Source organism: Phaenicophaeus curvirostris, chromosome 17 (assembly GCF_032191515.1).
Source record: "Phaenicophaeus curvirostris isolate KB17595 chromosome 17, BPBGC_Pcur_1.0, whole genome shotgun sequence".
Taxonomy (NCBI): domain Eukaryota; kingdom Metazoa; phylum Chordata; class Aves; order Cuculiformes; family Cuculidae; genus Phaenicophaeus; species Phaenicophaeus curvirostris.
The window spans coordinates 9,696,968-9,715,382 of record NC_091408.1 but is presented as its reverse complement, the minus strand read 5'-3'; the positions used below and the strand labels follow the sequence as shown (position 1 = coordinate 9,715,382).

General features: G+C 43.4%; 1 protein-coding gene across 10 annotated transcripts in view; it reads left to right on the top strand.

Moving 5' to 3' along the window:
• ARVCF (ARVCF delta catenin family member) overlaps positions 1 to 16,793 on the top strand; it is a 258,529-nt gene extending 241,736 nt beyond the window's left edge. For 8 of the 10 annotated variants that reach the window (XM_069871076.1, XM_069871071.1, XM_069871074.1 and 5 more), the window contains 7 exons: positions 987 to 1,179; positions 2,337 to 2,448; positions 3,032 to 3,122; positions 4,319 to 4,372; positions 9,552 to 9,643; positions 11,686 to 11,799; positions 13,164 to 16,793. In XM_069871076.1, the coding sequence (XP_069727177.1) occupies positions 987 to 1,179; positions 2,337 to 2,448; positions 3,032 to 3,122; positions 4,319 to 4,372; positions 9,552 to 9,643; positions 11,686 to 11,787 (644 nt within the window). In that variant the 3' untranslated portion in view covers positions 11,788 to 11,799; positions 13,164 to 16,793. The remainder of the gene's footprint in view (positions 1 to 986; positions 1,180 to 2,336; positions 2,449 to 3,031; positions 3,123 to 4,318; positions 4,373 to 9,551; positions 9,644 to 11,685; positions 11,800 to 13,163) is intronic. The other 2 variants (XM_069871075.1, XM_069871077.1) reach the window with 2 other exon arrangements.
• Positions 16,794 to 18,415: the final 1,622 nt, after the last annotated feature.

The window sequence follows — 18,415 nt, the reverse complement described above, 5'->3', positions numbered from 1 at the left end:
CTGTGTTGATTAGAGTGGGAATCTTGCCTTTGGCATTCTGACCTAACCTGGAGAAGCACAGTGGACTCTAAAGTTGTCCCTTTTTTCTCACTAACTCCTTCCCTTCGCATCCCTTTTTGTGGTAGCTACTTGAAGAAACTGGACACCAAACAACTTGCTCTTCTTCAAGTTAGTTCTTCAGCAGGGCTTGCTAGCTCCTGTTGAAGGAGGTAAATAAGCATTCACCTGCCCATGAGCCGGAATCCTGGAAGACCGCTGGGAGTTGAGTTTTCCTCTGGATTCCTCTGGATTTAACTGATGTATTTATACTATAAACCTGTCATGCCAGCAAATATTGGTCATATTTAGGGCCATCATCTGAGTAGATACTAACAAATGGCAAGGTAGGATTCTGCCTTAATACATCAAGTACATCAGATTTTTAATAGTTTCGAGGTGCAGCTGGGCAAATGGCGCAGACGGACACCTGGAAGTGATAAACTCCAGACTCCTTTTTTTCCCCTCCAGTACCATACATTGCAAAGGCTAACTGCACCCAGGAGGAAATGCTCCTACCTTTGCTGGGGGAAGGTTAATAAATGCGCGGCTGCCCACCTTGCCCCAGAAGGCCTGTTACAAGGCTAAGTTGAGTAAGCCATGTGCGTGTATTAGCATGAATATGTGGCATTAGCAGCAGCTGCTGGATGCTTTTTGCCTCAGGCGTTGCGAGGTATGATAGATGCTGGCTGTAAAACTCCCAATAAAGATTGCTTGTTTTCCTCAGTACATTTTAGTGTTCGTGATGGAGGAGTTTGTCTTGGGTATCAACTTTCAATCACCTTGAAATAATGAATGATAAATACGCTGTTAAGTTACAGTCCTGAGGTTCAAAACATGTGCATTATAAAGTTTTTTGACAGGGAAAACACCCTTCAATTTTATAATTCAATATGGGAAACTGAAATTATTATTAAGGCTTACTAATAATATCTCTTCCCCTTATCTAGGTAGTTATGCCATGGGTGAGCTGGTAAGAAATTTGCCCAGCAGGCAACAGAGATCTGCAAAGAACCTGGAAGAGGATACAGTAGTTGCGGTGTTAAATACCATCCATGAAATCATTACTGACAGCACAGAAAATGCAAGGTCTCTGATCCAGACACAGGGCATTCAGAAGCTGGTAGCTATCAGCAAGTCAAGGTAAGTGACAGGTGAAAGTGAAATAGATAAGAACTCGCTGCAACCACGAAAAAGTCAGAATGAAGAGCAGCTTTTGCTTTGTGAAAGTATTCAAGCTTCCTAACCTTTCAGGACAATTAGTAGATACTCAGTAAAAAGTCAGCACCTCTAATGGGTTTACTTGATTCAAAAAAATAAAGTTAATAGTCACTTCAGTCATGTTCAGACATGCTTTGTCCTTAGCATCACATTCGTATTTAGCTGACATCTTTTGCAGTGAAACAGTGATCTTTAATTTTAGTGTGGAGGCCTATTTTCTGTGGCAGCCTTCCGTTCCTGGGATGCCAGTAATGAAATCTGTTTCTTTCAAGTACCATGGTTAATGATGAGCAGTAATCATTATGGCCAGCGGGCTGGTGGTAACTGGACATGACAAATTCTCTCTGCAGTTCTGTTGAAAATTGTGTTCTCGCTGCTCTGGCGAAATGTTTGTTTCTTATAGATCAGCCAGTTAGATGTGAGCTTCTTTACAGATGTGTTTTCAGCAAACATTTGGGAGAGTAGCAGAAGACATTTTTGGGTCGCGTTGGTGGGAAATACAAGAACAAACCAAAAATCTAACCCTGTATTGTTTAATAGAGGGTGCTTGTGTACTGACTTAGGAATGGGTAAAATTTTGGGTTCTGTTTAAAAATAGCTTCTTTTTTGCTGACAAAAATTGCTTTGTAAGCTATGCTAAACTTGAGTGAATTCTGAGGACTTTTACTATGTAAGACAGGGTGAAGGGTTGAAAAGTGGCTTAGAACTTGTTTTGAAGGGCTTTTTTTTTTTTCTAAATAAATCCAGGCAGGATGGAATCTTTGCCTTTTTTTAATGACGCCTACAAGACAAAAGTCACCCTGGTCTCTGTGCTTACCCAGCAATACAGGTGAAAACCCAGAAATCTGCATAATTTACAACTTTCTGTTTGAATTTTTCTTTTTATTTTGTCAGCAAATACCTACAGATGGCAGGAGGTCACTGAATGATTTCACATATATCCTAGAGCTTGCAAGTTCAAAGAGTAGCTGTATGGAGTACTAGGTACCTTCTGGATAACTTCTTGGTGCAAAGAAGTTAATATAGGAATAGTCTTATGTTGCTTGGTGTTTAAACTCTGATTTTATCTTGTGAATCAGCCAGTCTCCCAGAGAAACAAAAGCAGCATCTCACGTTCTCCAGATGATATGGAGCTATAAAGAACTACGAAATGCCCTGCAGAAGGATGGGTGGAACAAATCCCACTTCCAGGTAAAGATGCTGGGTCTTAGATTTAATTATGGAAATGCATGAGTGTAATATGTCTTAAATTGGTCTGATAATTATGGTCTGATAGACTGTGGGCTTTGCTTCTGTTCTTCTAGGTGACAGAACAGTGTGTTGTAATCTGTTCAGTCACAGCATCATGCATTTACTGGCTGGCTGTGTTTTTCCATGTTCTGTGAAATGCAGCTTTTTAGGATTTGGGAGTATGCCACCTCGTAGAGGTCGCGTGCCCATGCTTTGCTGGACATGTTTTAGTTGTGTCTCGCTTGAAACGTTCCACCTCCTAGTACAGGGCAGCTGCCCCTTCTTGACACACAACCTCCCCATCCTTCCTTGTCAAAAGGTTTTGCTCCCTTTGCAGACCAGCACTGCTGCCAGTTTGATAATGGGAAAAAAAAATCTATCACCAAATCTATATAAAAATAAAAAATACACCAGTGCCATGTTATCAACAGAAGGGGGGCTTAGCAGCACTCTGTAATTGCTTTCAATCCTGTTGGCTTGTTTATTTCTCCTGTTCCATTTCCCTGAGTAGCAATCTTGTATTTCTGTGATTTTTGTCACATAGTCTGTTTCCGCAACTCCAAAGGGTTCCAAAGGTACTGCTGGCAAGTCTGGCTACGACGACAGCACTTTGCCGCTGGTGGATAAAAGTCAAGGTCAGTTCTGCCCTTTATCGCATTTTCTGTTGGGCTTTGTGTGCTTGTTTTCTGGATTTGCCACATCTGTGTTATGGGAGTGATGAGGGAGAGGGGTGATGGGGAGCAGAAGTATTATTTATGTGATGGTTTTTACTCCGTTGTCTCAAAACAGTCATTCCTCTTAGCTGTGTACGTATAGCATTCCTTCCCTTTTGAAATGTATGCTGCTGCTGTTGTTTTCTCGGCTTGTATACAGCATAATCAGTTGAATCTTCCTGGGAGAATTTGGGGTAGATGTGAGTTGGAAATTCAAGAGAGAACAAAGTAATTTGAACAGCCTTGGCCTTAACCCTACTCAGTCTGGGAGTCTTTTCCTTTCTAAATTAAGTGTGCCTGATTTGGAAGCGCTTCTTCCTCTACAGTGCAGGGTTTTTTCATTGGAGTTGGATTTATCCAAAGTGGCTAAACCTGTCTGTGCTTTTTCATGAGCTCTGACCCATCCATACCAACACTAGTTTAGCTCCAGCTTTAATTTCATTGATTGCTTCAAGTTTCTGACACTCAGATGTCAGAATTTCTTTCCAGAAATCTTGGGTCTCCTATGGCTGGGTTTCTGTGTTGCAGTTTACCTGGTTTAAGTGCAGATTGCTGCAAAAGAGACAGCCCCCCCAGCTCTGCCTGCTTCCACCTTCCCTGTCTTCGCTCAAATCTGGCAGATGATGCAGGCAGAGGATGACTTGGGTCAGTTCATGATCTGACAATTGAACTTCTTGTTTTCTTTGTGGGTTAGCTTTCTGTTGGCTCAGCAGGCTGCTAGATTGGATTGTGTGCCATGGGAAGCTGCACCCTTACTTATTTTCTTTGGTCTTTCCAGAACAGAAGAAAGAGAGAAGCTTGTTAATAGTGGTAGGTAGTCCAAAGTAGAATTGCAGTAGTTCGTCTGAAGTAGAATTGCAGTTTCTGTTATCACTGGGAGAGAGGGAGTTCTGTATTACAGTGCCAAAGCAGAAAATCTAAGGATTACGTGTGTTCTGTGGAGAGCTTAAATCAAACTCCCCTTTCTGAATGGATAACACTTGAATAGTTCGGTGTTTTTCACAATAGTCTCTGCGTTCAGTACTTTATGGACCTCTCTGGTCCTGTGATTAATTTAAAACTACCAAGTGTTGCGAAAAGCCAGTGTAATTCAAATCATTTCCATGTTTGTTTTATAGATAACGAGAAGGCTGGGAGTCGTGATATGATACCTATGGATGAACTCGGCCCAGGTAAACCCAGCCACACATCAAACCCTCTGTCTCTTTCAGTAGAGCCCGCTGTCACTCACGGGAAAGTTCAGCTATTTCTCTAGGGGATATTCTTTCAGATGGATAAAGCTGACATTTAAAAACAGAACATTTCCTTACAATAGATAGGTTGTCATCTTATTTTTTCTGTCTTTTTCCTTTTAAATACATATCCAGTGTACGCACAGATTTCTTCACTGCTTTAACCATATAATGGAGATGTTCTGACCTAACTTTCATTCTGATCTCTGCCCTTGAGGCAGCTGCATTGCCCATTATAGATCTGGAAGTCTGGGGATTCAGAAGGATAAAAAGACTTGAGTGTAATGCTTATGTTTAAATCCGTTCTGCCTTTGTAGGTGACACCAAAAAATAAGTTAGTATGTATGGTATTCCTGGCTCCAGCTTTCATTTGCTTGCATCAAGCCGAGCCTGGCTTTGCCAAGCCTGGCTTTTCCTATAGACTGAGAACAGCCTCCTACTGTCCATAAAGTGCTTTGAGATTGACAGTCTCTCTAGTTTAAGACTTGTAGAGGGTTTTTCACCTTTGCTGAGGTAAATAAAGGTGCTGTGTGGTCTTTTGGGAATCTACTTTGCTTCTTCTGGTTGATGTTATTTTTATTTAAATAGCTATATTAATGCCTCATAGTCCAAGTTTGATAAACTGCTGTTTGTGATTGCAGCTGGCAAAAATAGCAACTTAGACCTAAGCTGAGAGCCAGGCACGTTTAGAAGTTAAAATAACAGATATGCATTACCTTTCATGCTCTTGGAAAAATGAGATGCCACCTGCCATGAATCACCTGTCCATATGTATTTTGCCTAGGGGAACACTAAAACATTTGTTCTCACAATGGAAGAAAATACCTTCAGAGAAGATTGCTTGGCAGGATAGCTGTGTGCGGGCAGGTGCTGCTTGTTTATAGTCACAATGTTCCTTGTTGCCTTATGCTTTCAGAAGTTACTGGTACAGCTCCGAGTACAAAATGGAATGCAAATTAACAGCATATGTACCTCATCAGGCAGATTCTCTGGGTTGTTCTGTTCTCCAGTCTTTTGATCACTATTAGAAGATGATGTCTGTCAAGTTTTCCTGCCCCCAGCTCCTGAATGCTTTTTAACTCCAATATAACTGTAAATCTGTGCTGTCTCAAAGGTCACCTGAGGAGGAGCTGAATTAATTTATCCAGTTTGCTAGCCTTAATTCCAAGGAACTGAAACAACAACTTCGTGCTTCATCTCTTCCCTTCAGACTCTCCCAAGCGCCGTATGGTTTTTGTCTTATGGGCGTACTTGCATGGGGAGCTGCTCTAGGCTGTATTTTCTGATTCTGACTTCATTGTGGGCTGCCGTTTTATGGAGTTTTGTTGTTCTTCCACTCTGGAGTGAACTGGCAGATCTAAGGAACAGAACATCCATGTGCAGCCCTCTTTGTACCTCCAGTAAGCAGTTTGGTTGTGTCCTCATATAGTCCACACCTGAGCCTCCAGAAGACACTGGTATCATTTATGTCTGCAGAGAAAGTGCATGACAGAGTACCAGAGGAAGTTGTTCAGCATCCCAGCTTATCTTATTTCCTTTTATCGCAGAACATCCTGTGCCCTGATTTCAGTTGTGTTTTCTTCCTCACCTTCCTCTCTTTGATTTCACTTGCTCTAACAACTTTCTAATTTACATTCACTGTCTTTTAGAGAACTCTCATCTGTCTCCAGCTTTGTGTTGTCCATTTCACTCAATTCAGATTCATCAGGATTACATGATTATCTTCCTGATGTATCACTTTGCTACTGAACTGTAATTTCCTCAAACACCTTAGAGCATGGCAGTGTGGAATTCAGTGGATTTCTGTGCCCCGCTCAAATGTTAGAGGTAGCCATCCCTTCAGGCAGGTCTACCCAGCCGAGAGCGTTGTCCTGCTCCCCTGCAGTGTACAAGGCCACTTGTTCCAGAACATCACCACCTGTCTGCCACTTATCTTTTACGTGTTTTTATCAGGGCTCAGCTGTCTTGGTGCCTGGGCCCTTTATCGTTACCCCATGTTGACTCTTTTTCAAGACTGCAAAAAGAAAATTACTACTGGTATCTCAGCTGGTCTGCTAATGCTGTGGGGGTCATCCTTCTCTGTAAAGAAGATTAATTCACTATGAGTGTGGCTAGAGAGGCAGAAAGATACATTCCCCATCAGCTGGCAGTACTGGACCAGTCAGATTCCTTTTGTCTGGAGCAGTGGGAGGGCCTGGATGTCCTGGAAGATGGAAGAGAATGTGAATTATGAGTTACCGTGGGATGTACTAGATGACCCAGTGCAGAGATAGCTCAGGTCTGTCAGACTTCATCAGCTCCAGACAAGTGGCTCTGCACTGAGTAATCGGAAGATCATCAATGCTTATTGTCATGGTGCGACACGAGGGTGGCTTTGACTGTGACGTGTCTGCAGGAGCAGCAGAATGGTGATCTCCAGGCCGTGTGCCACATGTGCATGTTCTCTAAAACTGTATATGTGCCTCAGTTAACCTACAGTCAGTCACACATGAGCATCTGAGAGCTGAGGATTGTTCAGACCAGAGACACAGTTCGGATGCCCCTGTCCTGTATGCCCATCTTCAGGCATAACTTTTCCTTTCTCTCTTCCTTTTTGATGTGCCTGGAGGTTTGATTTTTTTTCAAGCTGAGAGCTGTGTGAGGGCACAGATGGACTGAGGCTCAGCAGGCATTTGTAGTCTGTGATGACGTGGAAATGTTGTTGCAGAGTGAATGGGAGATATTCAGTGAAACAGAGAAAGCAACAGGTAAAGAGTTGAGAGAGAAGAATAAATGAGCCAAGAATGGGACATGCCTCTGTTGACCAATGTCACTTTTGTCTATACATTGAATTGTATTAACTCGGAATAATACACTTGTACCTTTAAGCAGTAAAATCTTTGTGGGTCTTCTTGATGAAACAGAAACAGAGTTAATTCTGAGCACCTTTTAGGATGAATCCAAAACATGAGAGAAGCAGTAGTTTCTCATCTCTTTGGAGAGCTGTCGTCCTTGAGCACTGAGGTGTTACTTATCCCATGCAGCCTCCCTCAAGATATTTCTTATTTTATTAGCTCAAATCGTGAGCTTCCTGTCACTGGTGCTGCTTATCTTGACAGAGACATAGCACAGTGTGTGGTTTTTAGAAACATGTAATCCATTAGTGCTGCCGCGTGCGGCACCGTTAGCACAGACTGCACAGTACTGGGCTGACAGTACGAATGGCAAAATGTCTTGAAACTTAGATATGAAAAACAAAGTCTTGACCATTCCTTGTTGTTCGATTACTGACAGTGTGCAAAAGCTTGATCTTCCTGTTGTGCTTTTAAATTTTTTTTTAACTACAGTCTTTACTTCTGACCTTGCACCCTGGGAAGGGTCAGAGCTGCTGTGCTTCGCTTCGTAGCTGTTGCTTTCTGGGGCGATCGTACAGGTTTCCTTTGGATCTTGACCATTCATTTGAGAAATGTTTGTGGATCCCCCATGATGATGGCACTACAGAAATGCAGGGGTCTGACACATCACTATAATTAATATTAGATTGTAAAAAGCTACCGCTTAGTTGTTGAGTTCGATTATTTTTTTGTTGGTTTTTTTGGAGCCAGCATGTGTCCATCATTTAACTGCACACCAATGGGGACTACATACTCCTGAATAAATGATCAATCTTTAGGTTAGGATATGACTTACTAGTAGTATTCATACCTGTCATTTGCAAACATTAGCAGTCATACATTCCTCCACAAGTGCTGGCTGGTTAGCTGAGTGCAGCTGGCAGGCTTTACGTTTTTTCTTTTTTGTTCGAAAGGAATAGCCAAGAACATTAGGCATCTTCATTGTCAACAAATAATTGAAAGTAAAGCTCTGTGTAGCAATTATTTTCATGCTTTAAGATACGTGTACTACATGTCTAACTCGAATGTTCTATAGTTATTTTTAGCTGGCATGGTGAAATAATCTGTTACTGCCCATGATGTCATAAATATCTATTTCAGGTGCTTGTTGCAGGTCTGTGTGCATTTGGATTCGTGAGACACACAGGAAAACTACAGCTTTTCCTAAACTAACCTGGTTGTGGCCAGCACTGGCCATTTGGTACAAGTTGCTCCAGCTGTGTGTGCATTTCCTATGGGGGCAAACGGTGCCTCTGAGCCATGGGAACCCCACAAAAAACAGGACTTGCTTTTTCTTCTTGACCTGCTCTAGGCACGTAATAAACCAAGGCAGGAACATTTTGGCAGCTCATGTAGAACTTCTTTGTAGCATTCTAAGAACCCAGTTTGTCAGGACATGAAAACGTCAATGATCCATCAACTACGTGGAAAACAAAAGCCTACAGGGAGCTATAATTTTGAGTGTCATTTACCCCATATTTTAGTGCTGCCAAAGCCAAGCAGGAGAGGATCTATTTATCACTGATAATGAGGGGAATTTGATGCATCAGGAAAATAAGATTTTCATTGGCTGACAGTGATTCAAAGCAAAGGTTCTGAAATAATTAGAATCATTTCTTTATAAAGCCCTCTCACACTTTTCTTCCTTGTGTTCATCACACTTTCATATTGTTTTAGTTGTCAGGAGAAAAAGCACCAACAGGTGCTGCTTTGTAATACAAACGGGTCTGAGCACAGCAGGGCTTGCAGCAAGATTTCTTCCAGCTCGACAGGCCCTTTTTCACAGTGCTCTGAAAAGGACGTGTCCTGCTAGTAGTCAGGCTCAGGAAGAGTGGGAACATGCTGCAGAGCATTCAGGGAGTGAACACAGCCAATTAATCAGGCTGCTAAGTAAGGAACGCAAGATTTGGGCTGAATTTGGAGCTCATTAGCCACAGGGTGTGAGATGACGACTTGCTGCTTTCCTTGGGCATGCTAAAAACTGCAGCAGGCTGGGATGAAAACACTGCTGCTGGCTAATGAGTGCCAGCATCTGGCAGTGATACAAAACCAGAGCTTTTCTGTTTTCTTTTAAGCTGATAAAAATGAAATTTCGTAGTTGGAGCGTATGTTGAAAGCAGGCCACCAGCGTCTTTCAGTTGTGATGGTTTGTTTTCTATTTCTTTGCTGAAGAATTTTGCCAGCATCAGCTCTGGTTTTGCTCTAATTTGTGCTTTATGCCTGACTGTCACCTTATTTCTCCTCAGATGGGTACTCCACCATCGATCATCGGGAGAAGGAGCGCAAATACAAGACCAGCGATAACACAGGGGATGCCTCAGAGAAAGAACCTTTAAAAGTGAGCTTCCTCTTACTGCTGAATGCCAGTTATTGCCTTTAAAAGAAAGGAAGCCTGGTGTACTCAGCAAGAAACGTTGGGTAGTTACTCACCAGGGGGCTGTAAAGGGCTTTTGTTTTTTAGATAAAGGCACCATTTTGGAGCTTAGCACTTGGCTAACTAGAAATAACAACAAAATGCTGCTTAGCAGCACAGGAGCAAATGCAGGCAGTCACTGTATTCTTGTAAATGGATGAGGCTGTAAAAATAGAAGGTGTTTGTTCTGTCACCCTAGTCCAGGCAGCACTCCCCTAACCCTCAAGTGTATGTGTGCTCAGACTTCATTCCGAGAATAGTCCCATCAAACCGTCATGCTGCTTTATTGTTTTCACCGTGAGAAGTAGGTGTGAGCTTGTGTGTCCGTGTGCAGCAGCAGGGTGAACAGTATTCGTTTTCCCAACACTCGTTTTCTGTCCTGGTGCTGAACTGTGGGCACAGGGCAAGGGGATGGAGAGAGAGGCAAGGCTTGTATAGTTATCTGTGTGCCTTCTAAAACCAAATATAGGCAAGTTCATAATTTGAAACAAAATACCTTACGTCCAGAAGCTTTCTGTATTGTGGGTTATGTGCAAATGTGGCTCTGTAGATTCTATAATTTCTGTTGCATCACTGCACCTTTTCAGTGACCTTTTTGGAAGTTGCTTAATACTGTGGCCATTGGTTCTCCCTGGCCTCAAAACAAGCTTGTGTCTTTACCTGGGAAAGTAATTTTGAGGAGGAAGAGGAGGATTCAGTGAAACAAGAGTCAGTGGTAGAAAACAGTGTTGTTAGTCTGCAGAAGGCTGTATTTAATAATTTTCAGCCCATTGCTGATAATACCAGAAAATCCAGGTGATTCACATTCAGTGGAAACAACTGCATTTCAGTCAATTGAAGGGAAAGCCCACTAGTATTGAACATGGGAAATAAATATGTGATTTAGAGGAAAAATATTTTCATAGACCATGAATTAGGAATATGGCCAGCTGCACCGGCGTGCTTATATTGACTTGCCTGGTCATGCTTTTCCTGCTGCACCCCCTTTCCATGGAATTACATCCTGGAGGGAATGGCTTCAGCCCAGCCGGACTTCTCCTAAATTCAGATCACTCCCTTCAATTTGCAGTTCTGGCTATGGTTGCTCCCTGGTGAAGGCTGCCCAGTAGAGGAGGTTGTCCTCCTTCAGTTGTTTCTGGAACTGATAGAACAGAGCTGACTGTTCAAGTCATGCAGTGTGCCTCCCTGTGCCAGTGTGGCAGGAGATGGCCCTGCTGGAACGAGCATCAACGGAATATACTTTCTAGTCCCCTCATCACAGTTCTAATATGTCTTGCCAGGGATGTGGTGGAATCGATGCACTAAGTGACATAAGAATGTTGATCAATAGGAGCTTGACAGAAAATGTCTTTCTTAGGAGGACAGGCTAAGGCAGGTGAATTAATGAGTATTTGTTGGTCTTGCCATTCAACATTAGTTAACGTGGTCTGATACAACCCTCAAAATCACATCAAGCAGCCCAAACTCCCATGTACGTCTGAAGTGAAGCACAACCAGTTCATGAGTAGCTGCTTTGCTTTTATGAGAAAAAACATTTCACCTGGATGACGTCCCCCATAGTCTGTGCTGTCTCTTGGCTGTAAGGACAGAGGGTAACCTGAGCTCTGACTCTTGTACACGCTGAAGGTATGGGCTGCCTGGCCCTCAGCTGGGCAGAGCTGAGTAGCTGCTGCTCATCCTTCTGATCCTGTGAGACAGGAATGTATCGGTGGGATCTTCTGGCTTGTGAGCTGTTTGATAACCAGGGAGGGCTCTGAGGCTCAGGAGTGGCCAAGAATTGTGAATGAGGGCAGGGAAGTGCAGCCTTGCGGCAGTTGCAGATGCTTTTGTCAGTGTTGTGCCTTTGCTGATCTTGTTTCTTTCTCTGCCACTAATTTTCCCTTGTGTTCCTTTAAGCTGACTTGTTTGGTGGTTTTGTTTGATTAATCCGCTCTGTTTTGCCTTTAACTCCTCACCCTGTGCTGCAGAATGACACAAATAGGAAAAACATTAACAGGAGTAACAGGGCTTCGGTGAATCTGGTGGATGCCCGTGACATTAAACCCCAACCTGTTGACTCTTGGGTCTAACTTGCATGCATGGTAGGTCCTTTTGATGGTAATTGGTGCTAGTGATTAACTTGTCTCGTGCATGATCTGTATCGCTGTGGAATCTCGTCGAGGCTAACTGCTAACTGGGTCCTTTAGACAAATGAAAATGTGTTTAAAAAAAAAAAAAAAGTGGTGTTTATATTGTTCAGAGTATTTTTAATGAACTGCAGTCAAACACCACTGTTTGATTAAAAAATTACCTGTCAAATAACCAGGCAGAAAATTAATATTGTGAATGATTGGCTGTCAGCTGAAATGTGAAAGATTCCTGCTGTTAGGCCATGGGAACAGATTTGAACAGTGTGTTCCTGCTTCCAACCATTTTTTTTCCCCCTCGGCTCATTGTAAGGATTAGCTTGAGAGTTAAGGAAAAGCGTATCTTTGACTGTCTCTGGGTGTCCCCTGAGGTTCCCATGAATTATACAGCCCTGCCCATCTGCAGGAAAGCTGCTGCCCTTGCACAAGTTACTTTCCAAGGAGAGATGATTTTGGTTCCCCATTAAACATTGACTGACACCTCCCAATTCATTTTTTTTTCTTTAGCTAAAGAAAGGTGCCTTTTTGTCGCTCTCCAGTTCTCTGCCTGTGCCACGTGCCAGGTTCCTTAGTAACATTACTGGCCTTTCTTCCATCCTGGCACTGCTAATCTGCCTCCTCCTGTCGTGCTGGACACCCCCACCCGGCTGTACCTCCTGGGGCTCTGTCGGATGTAGCTGTTTGGAGCAGTGGGGTTTGTGCCCCGGCTGTGACCGAAGGAAAATCTTAGTGACTGTTGTGAAGGCACCGGGCAGCTTTCCCACCAGAGCGGACAATAGGCCTTTAAAGGGCCAAATCCCAGAACAGGGAGAAATGTCCCCCCTAATTTTGCTTGTAAATAAGTGGGCAAGGAAACTCCTATAGGATTTTGGTGGTGGGGGTGGGATTTTATTTTTTTTTCTAAACCTCCTTCTAGGGGTGTAGTACAAGGGCAAAGTGGTTATCGATAGTTTCTGTTCCGGAGCTGGAAGCCTCTCCCCAGAGCAGTCGCTCAGCAGTGCCAGCTTCTCCTCAGAAGCCCCATGCAGACCCCAGCTCTGAGGGTTTCCCCCAGGGGCCAGCCCTGCGTGACTGCCCAAGGGCAGAGGCAGTGGGTGCGAGTAGTGCCTCTGTGCTTCTCCCTCTGAGCAGTGAAGGCTTACGTAGGGTATGGACTATGAAAAATGAACTCTGCTCATTTTCTCTCAGTCGTACCCTCCAAGGAACCCACCTATTTGGGATATTCTGGCGTTTCCAGTCTCTGTCCTGCCATTGGGTGATGGAGATCACCAGGGTTGTGATCCTTGCTGGTATTAATGAGCTGTGACTTTATTTTGCAGGGCTAGAGTCCAACCGCATTTTTTTTAATTGAGGGGGAGAAACAAACATTGAATCGACATGGAGGATCTCATCAGTCACCACTGCCATTCCGATTTGGAGGGCGCTGCATCACTGACCGGGCTGCAGATTCCAGGAGGATGTGGGGAGAACACACACTGACTGCCGTTGCTGACCCCGGGGCACCTGCCTTACAGCGAAACAATTTGCTTTTTAACTCCGTTACATTCCCACCAGGAACAGCCACCGCCTCCCCCTCCTTCCCAGTCCTGCAAGAAGAAAGTAAGCGAGGGAGGAGAACCCAAGCTTCCTTCTAGCTGGCTGGATTCTTAGGTGACCCTTGAGTGTGGATGGTGCCGAGCGTGAGAAGTGAAGACAGCAAGGAGACAGCTTCACAAGGGAAAGAGAAACTGTGGAATATTGGAAATAATATCGTAGGTGTAGCTGTGAAGATAATAGCACTTTTCTGGTTTGGGGCTCATTGTTTTGGGTTTTTTTGTTTTGGGGGATTTCTTTTGAACTGCAAATCTAACATTTCTAAAGGCTTTTCAAAAAATGTTTAGGTTTTCATCATTGTTTCCACAGAAAGTGCAGGAATGTTGAGTGGGTTTATTGGATTTCAACAAAGGGCGAAAATGCAGAACAAAAACTATTTAAACGCTGGTCAAATGAACTGGAGAGCGGATGACAAACTAGATGCGAGCTGTATAATCTGCTTTTAGAGTAAGCTATATCAATCACAGTGCTATATTATCATTATAATCTGGTGTACAATACTTCTGCCTTTTGGATGCTGTAATGGCTCTGTTTTTATTTCCACATATTGAAAAGCCGTTTATTGAAGGTTTCGGTGTCCCTGGTTCAGAAATCTACGCTGAGAAATGGCGTTGGCTGGCTTGTTCTTTTCTTGTTCTCAAAGATTGCAATAAGAAGCTTTAACATCTTAAATGTGCCAGTGTTGCACTGATGACGATTAACCATTTCTTTTGCCATAGCTGTTAACACGTGGGAAGAAAATAGGAGCTTTTTCATAGGATGTCTCATTTTGAACACCCTATACATTTTAGATGGGTCTGTCACGTATATTTGATGGTAGATTTATCACTGTTGGATCCATGTTTGCTTTGGGCTACAGATCTTGATGAAAAATGCCACAAATGGAGAAGTGGTTTGGCGTTTGTTAAATCGTCATCGTGGTTTCTGTGTTTCTTTGGTTTGTGTTTGAAATTACACCTTTGATTTGGTGTGAAAATCACCCATGTGCAACGGTTCTCCTCGAAGACGCCAAGACCTGCTTTGTGTGAGGGGGGAGTTTTACCTCAGGAGAAGGTACTTTGTGTTTATTGCATTTGGTAACACCATGAACTAAATGACTTCACTGATTTTCTCCAGGCATTGGTCAAGGGAGGGCAGCAGATGAGAATAGGAAGCAAAGGTCTCACATCAGAGGACTTTTGCTGATTTTATTTGGTTGCCACTGTTCTTTGATTGCCACATTTCTTTTAAACCAGCTCCTAAAAACGGTGTGACTGGAAAGCACATTTTTTAATCTATCAAAAACATCATTTGCGGTTTTCAGTGCCTGCCGTTTGCTTTGTAATTAAAGAGGGGAAATATCCAACAACCTCACCTCCCCCAAAATATTACTGTAATAGTAAACATCTACAATTTTTGTAAAAAAAATTTAAAAAATTTTTAAAAAAAAGCAAGTACCAAGAGCTTTGTATCTTCTTGAGTATATTAAAAATTTGTCATGGATACATATATATAAATAAATAAAAATCTATATATCTATATATATATATTGTTGTGCAGAGGATAGGTTAACAAAGCTGTGTAAAGTAGTTTGCAGGAGAGGGAAGCATTTGTTGATTCAGGGAAAAAAAACTGATGCCAGAAGCTGTCAGTGATTTGGATGAAACGTATGCTCATTCGCACTCTCCCTTTTTGACCCTCATCTTCCATGTACATTGCACTGGTCACTTCTGGATCCTGGGGAAGGTGAAGTTGCTTGGAGCAATTTAAGATAGCGAAGATTTTTATTTTTTTTTCCACCTGCATGAGAGTCCTATTGGGCCAAAGATGCTCAGCGTGTCAAGGGAAGCAAAGATATATCTGTGATTTATCTGCATTTGTGTCGGGGCGGTGTCTCTCTCTGTGTAGACATAAAACGTGGCGATGAAACCAGTTACATAGTTTGACTGTATATTAATTATATCAATGGTGCTCTTTTCATACTTGTTCTGCCAATACGCGGAGACCCTTTTAACCAAGCTACACAGAAGAGTTTTATATCACTTTTGGTTATGTACTTGGTGTATTCTTTTTGTATATGAAAGGATTTTTTTAAAAACGTTCAGTAATTAGCAATGGAACCTGCTTTGTAGCTGATTAGAACAGTGTGAGAGAAGGGCCGTGCTGTCAGTCTGTCCCTGATCTACTTCAAACCATATATTTACCAAAGGAGTCTGAGCAAACGTTCACTTAAAATAAAGACCTGACTGTTGAAAGGAGTCTCTGCTAAGACTTTGTGATTTAGTTATCGTACAGATACTTCAAAGCCAGCAAGAGGTTACAGGAGAAGGCTGCAGGAAGGGGGGAAGTGAAGTGACTAGGGGCCAGTTATGGCCATGACCTCCTGTCCCAGATATCCCGTGGCTCTTGGGGGGGGCCTACAGGGACACTCAAAATCTGGATTGGAATCTGCTTTGTTCTGTCACTTGTGCGCTAAAACCACCGAGGAGTAATTGAGAAGCCAATTCAGGGTCTTTCCTGCTTCCCCAGAAATCCTTTTCACACGTTCTGGCATGGGCAGGCCCCCCCGTTGGGTTGGAGGGCAGGGTCTGCCCAGGGCACTGCAGCAAACCCTCTTCTCCTGGGGGAGGGCGTGCGTGGCAGCCAGGGTAGCTGTGAGCTGACAACGTGGTTTATTGCTACAGAAAAGCAAAGGGTGGGATATTAAGGAGTCAAATACAAAGCCTGTGGGCCAAGACATCCCTGGGAATCACACATCTTACCCTATGCCTTACAGCAATGATGAATCCCCAAGTATGTAGCAATAACCCATCATTTATATTACTGTGGTTTTTTTTTTCCTTCTCAGCAAACTGTTTGGATATTGAGGAAGGAAGATGGATGGGGGGGGTTACTTATGTGTAAGATGATGACCTTGCGTTATCAGCCCACCAGCTCAAGTCCAAAACAAGACACTTTAAACCCAGTCTGGTGATTTAATGTCCTTTTCTCTGTGGCCACGAGCTGGCTGGGGGGATGTGTGCCCAGCCCTCGCCTCTCCCCTCGTTGGTGCAGGTGTGACCGGCTGTTTGAGCTGTTCTGGGATGGGGTAGATGAACCCGTAATTGTTGTGTTTGGCAGCAGGGACTGTATGTAAAGAAGGGAAAGCGGCAGTGTGTGTGACTAAAGCTGCAGTCGGGTCTAGAGGCTCCTGCTAAAAGGCAGGCAGTGCTTTTTAGGGCTCGGGAACGTGACCTCCTCTTTTCCTGTTGGCTCCACAGTGAAAACTGGAGGGAATCTGCCTGCAAAGGGCTGGGGTAGAAGAGATTTCTACCTGCAGAAGTTTTAGTGGGAGGGATGGTTGTGGAAGGAAGTGGTGGTGTTGCAAGACTCCTGCTCGAGAGGGGAAGGAAATCTAATGGCTCATGGAGGACTGAGCTAACACAAGGGAGAGGGAGACATCTGATGGCATGTGATCACTGCAGAATTTTCTTCCCAGGGAGGTGGCTTGCACATCTTGCAGGCGTCTTTAGGAAGCTGTAGAAACACCAGTGTTTTCTCCTCTGGAGAAGCCTCAAGCTTGGGTGAGTGTGTGAGCTGTTGTGCTTACAGCTTCCCAGGTGGATCAGTCTGCAGAATCTGAGGAGGAGAGTGGAAAAGCAAGGCTATTTAGGACATTTTGTTTCTGTCTTGAAGTAAAGTAGCAGTTTAGCCATAAGAGTAAGATAACTAGATGTGTTGTCAGCTTGAACTGTTCCCCGGAGAACAGCTTGGGCAGCCACAGGTCCTGATTTTCTGTGTCTTCTGAGTGAAACAGCTGCATGTCCCAGTTCTGCTGTTGTGCACTTGGACACACTCATTTCTGAATGTGCCTGTATCGGGAAAGCCGCTCTGGTCTCTGTTGCTGAGATATCACAGAATGGACTGAGCTGGGGACTACAAGCTGTAAGGGACGTCAAGAAAGCAGAGTTGTAGTGGGTTTGTTACAGCAGGCGAGTGAGTTCTGAGGGAGCAGTTTTCCGTGGTGCTTTCTAACACACAAGGCTTACGCTAGGCAAAGCGGTTTTCACTCCTAGAGCAGTTCCATGAGATCGAAGGTGGTGAGTTACTTTCTGTTACTTGCCTTAAAGCTGAGCATATCGGCTCGGCTACCTGTGAGCGGTGCACACGTTAAACCCTTCAAGTAAGCAAAGCCTCAGAAGGCAGGTGGACACGTTGGAGCAGCTGCAGCCTCTGCTGCTGTCCGACTGTCCTCTTAGTGAGAATTACAGCACGCCGGTAACTTCAGCCAGCACCGTTGTGCTGCGCGGTGGAGTTGTGCTCTTGCGGTTTTTGAAGGTGTTCCTATAGGCATAGTTCTTTCTTTGTTTTGATGCCCCTAAAATCGGGCGTTTCCTTATCTTTGACAGAAAAAATGCTCTGATTTATTGGTGCAGTAACTAATCTAGTGCATTTAAGGGGAAGATAGTATGAACCTTTTTTTTTCTGTCTTAAGTTTTACATCGGGGTAGGATGTCCTGAAGTTCAAGGTGAGAAGGAGGGTGGCGCAGATACTACAAGGCCTGCCAATTTGGTTCTTACTGTTCAGAAAAACAAAATAACTAGACTAAGAAGCTTACTGGTAATTAGTAGCTAATGTGTTTGTAACTATCATGTGCCTTAAAATTTTCATGGTAGGAGAATAAAAAAAAAAAATCAACAATGTGTTTTCTGTAATACTGCTCAACATTCTCTCTGTAGTTTAGACTGGTGGGATTTTGCATTGTATTTACACTGTACTATAAACTGAAACACTTAGAATGGTTTGGATTTTCCAAGTATGGAGAGGAAACAAATGTGGATTATGCTTTTCATAGAACAAATGTTACCGTGACAGAATGTATTATTATTATTATAGGATCTTTCCATAATGCAGACAAGTAGAATGCTTGTTAGAAACCAGGTGTGTAGGATAACAATTTGGTGTGTTTTCAATAAACCATGCCTGGAAAGAATACACGTGCCATTGGTTATCTTTTTG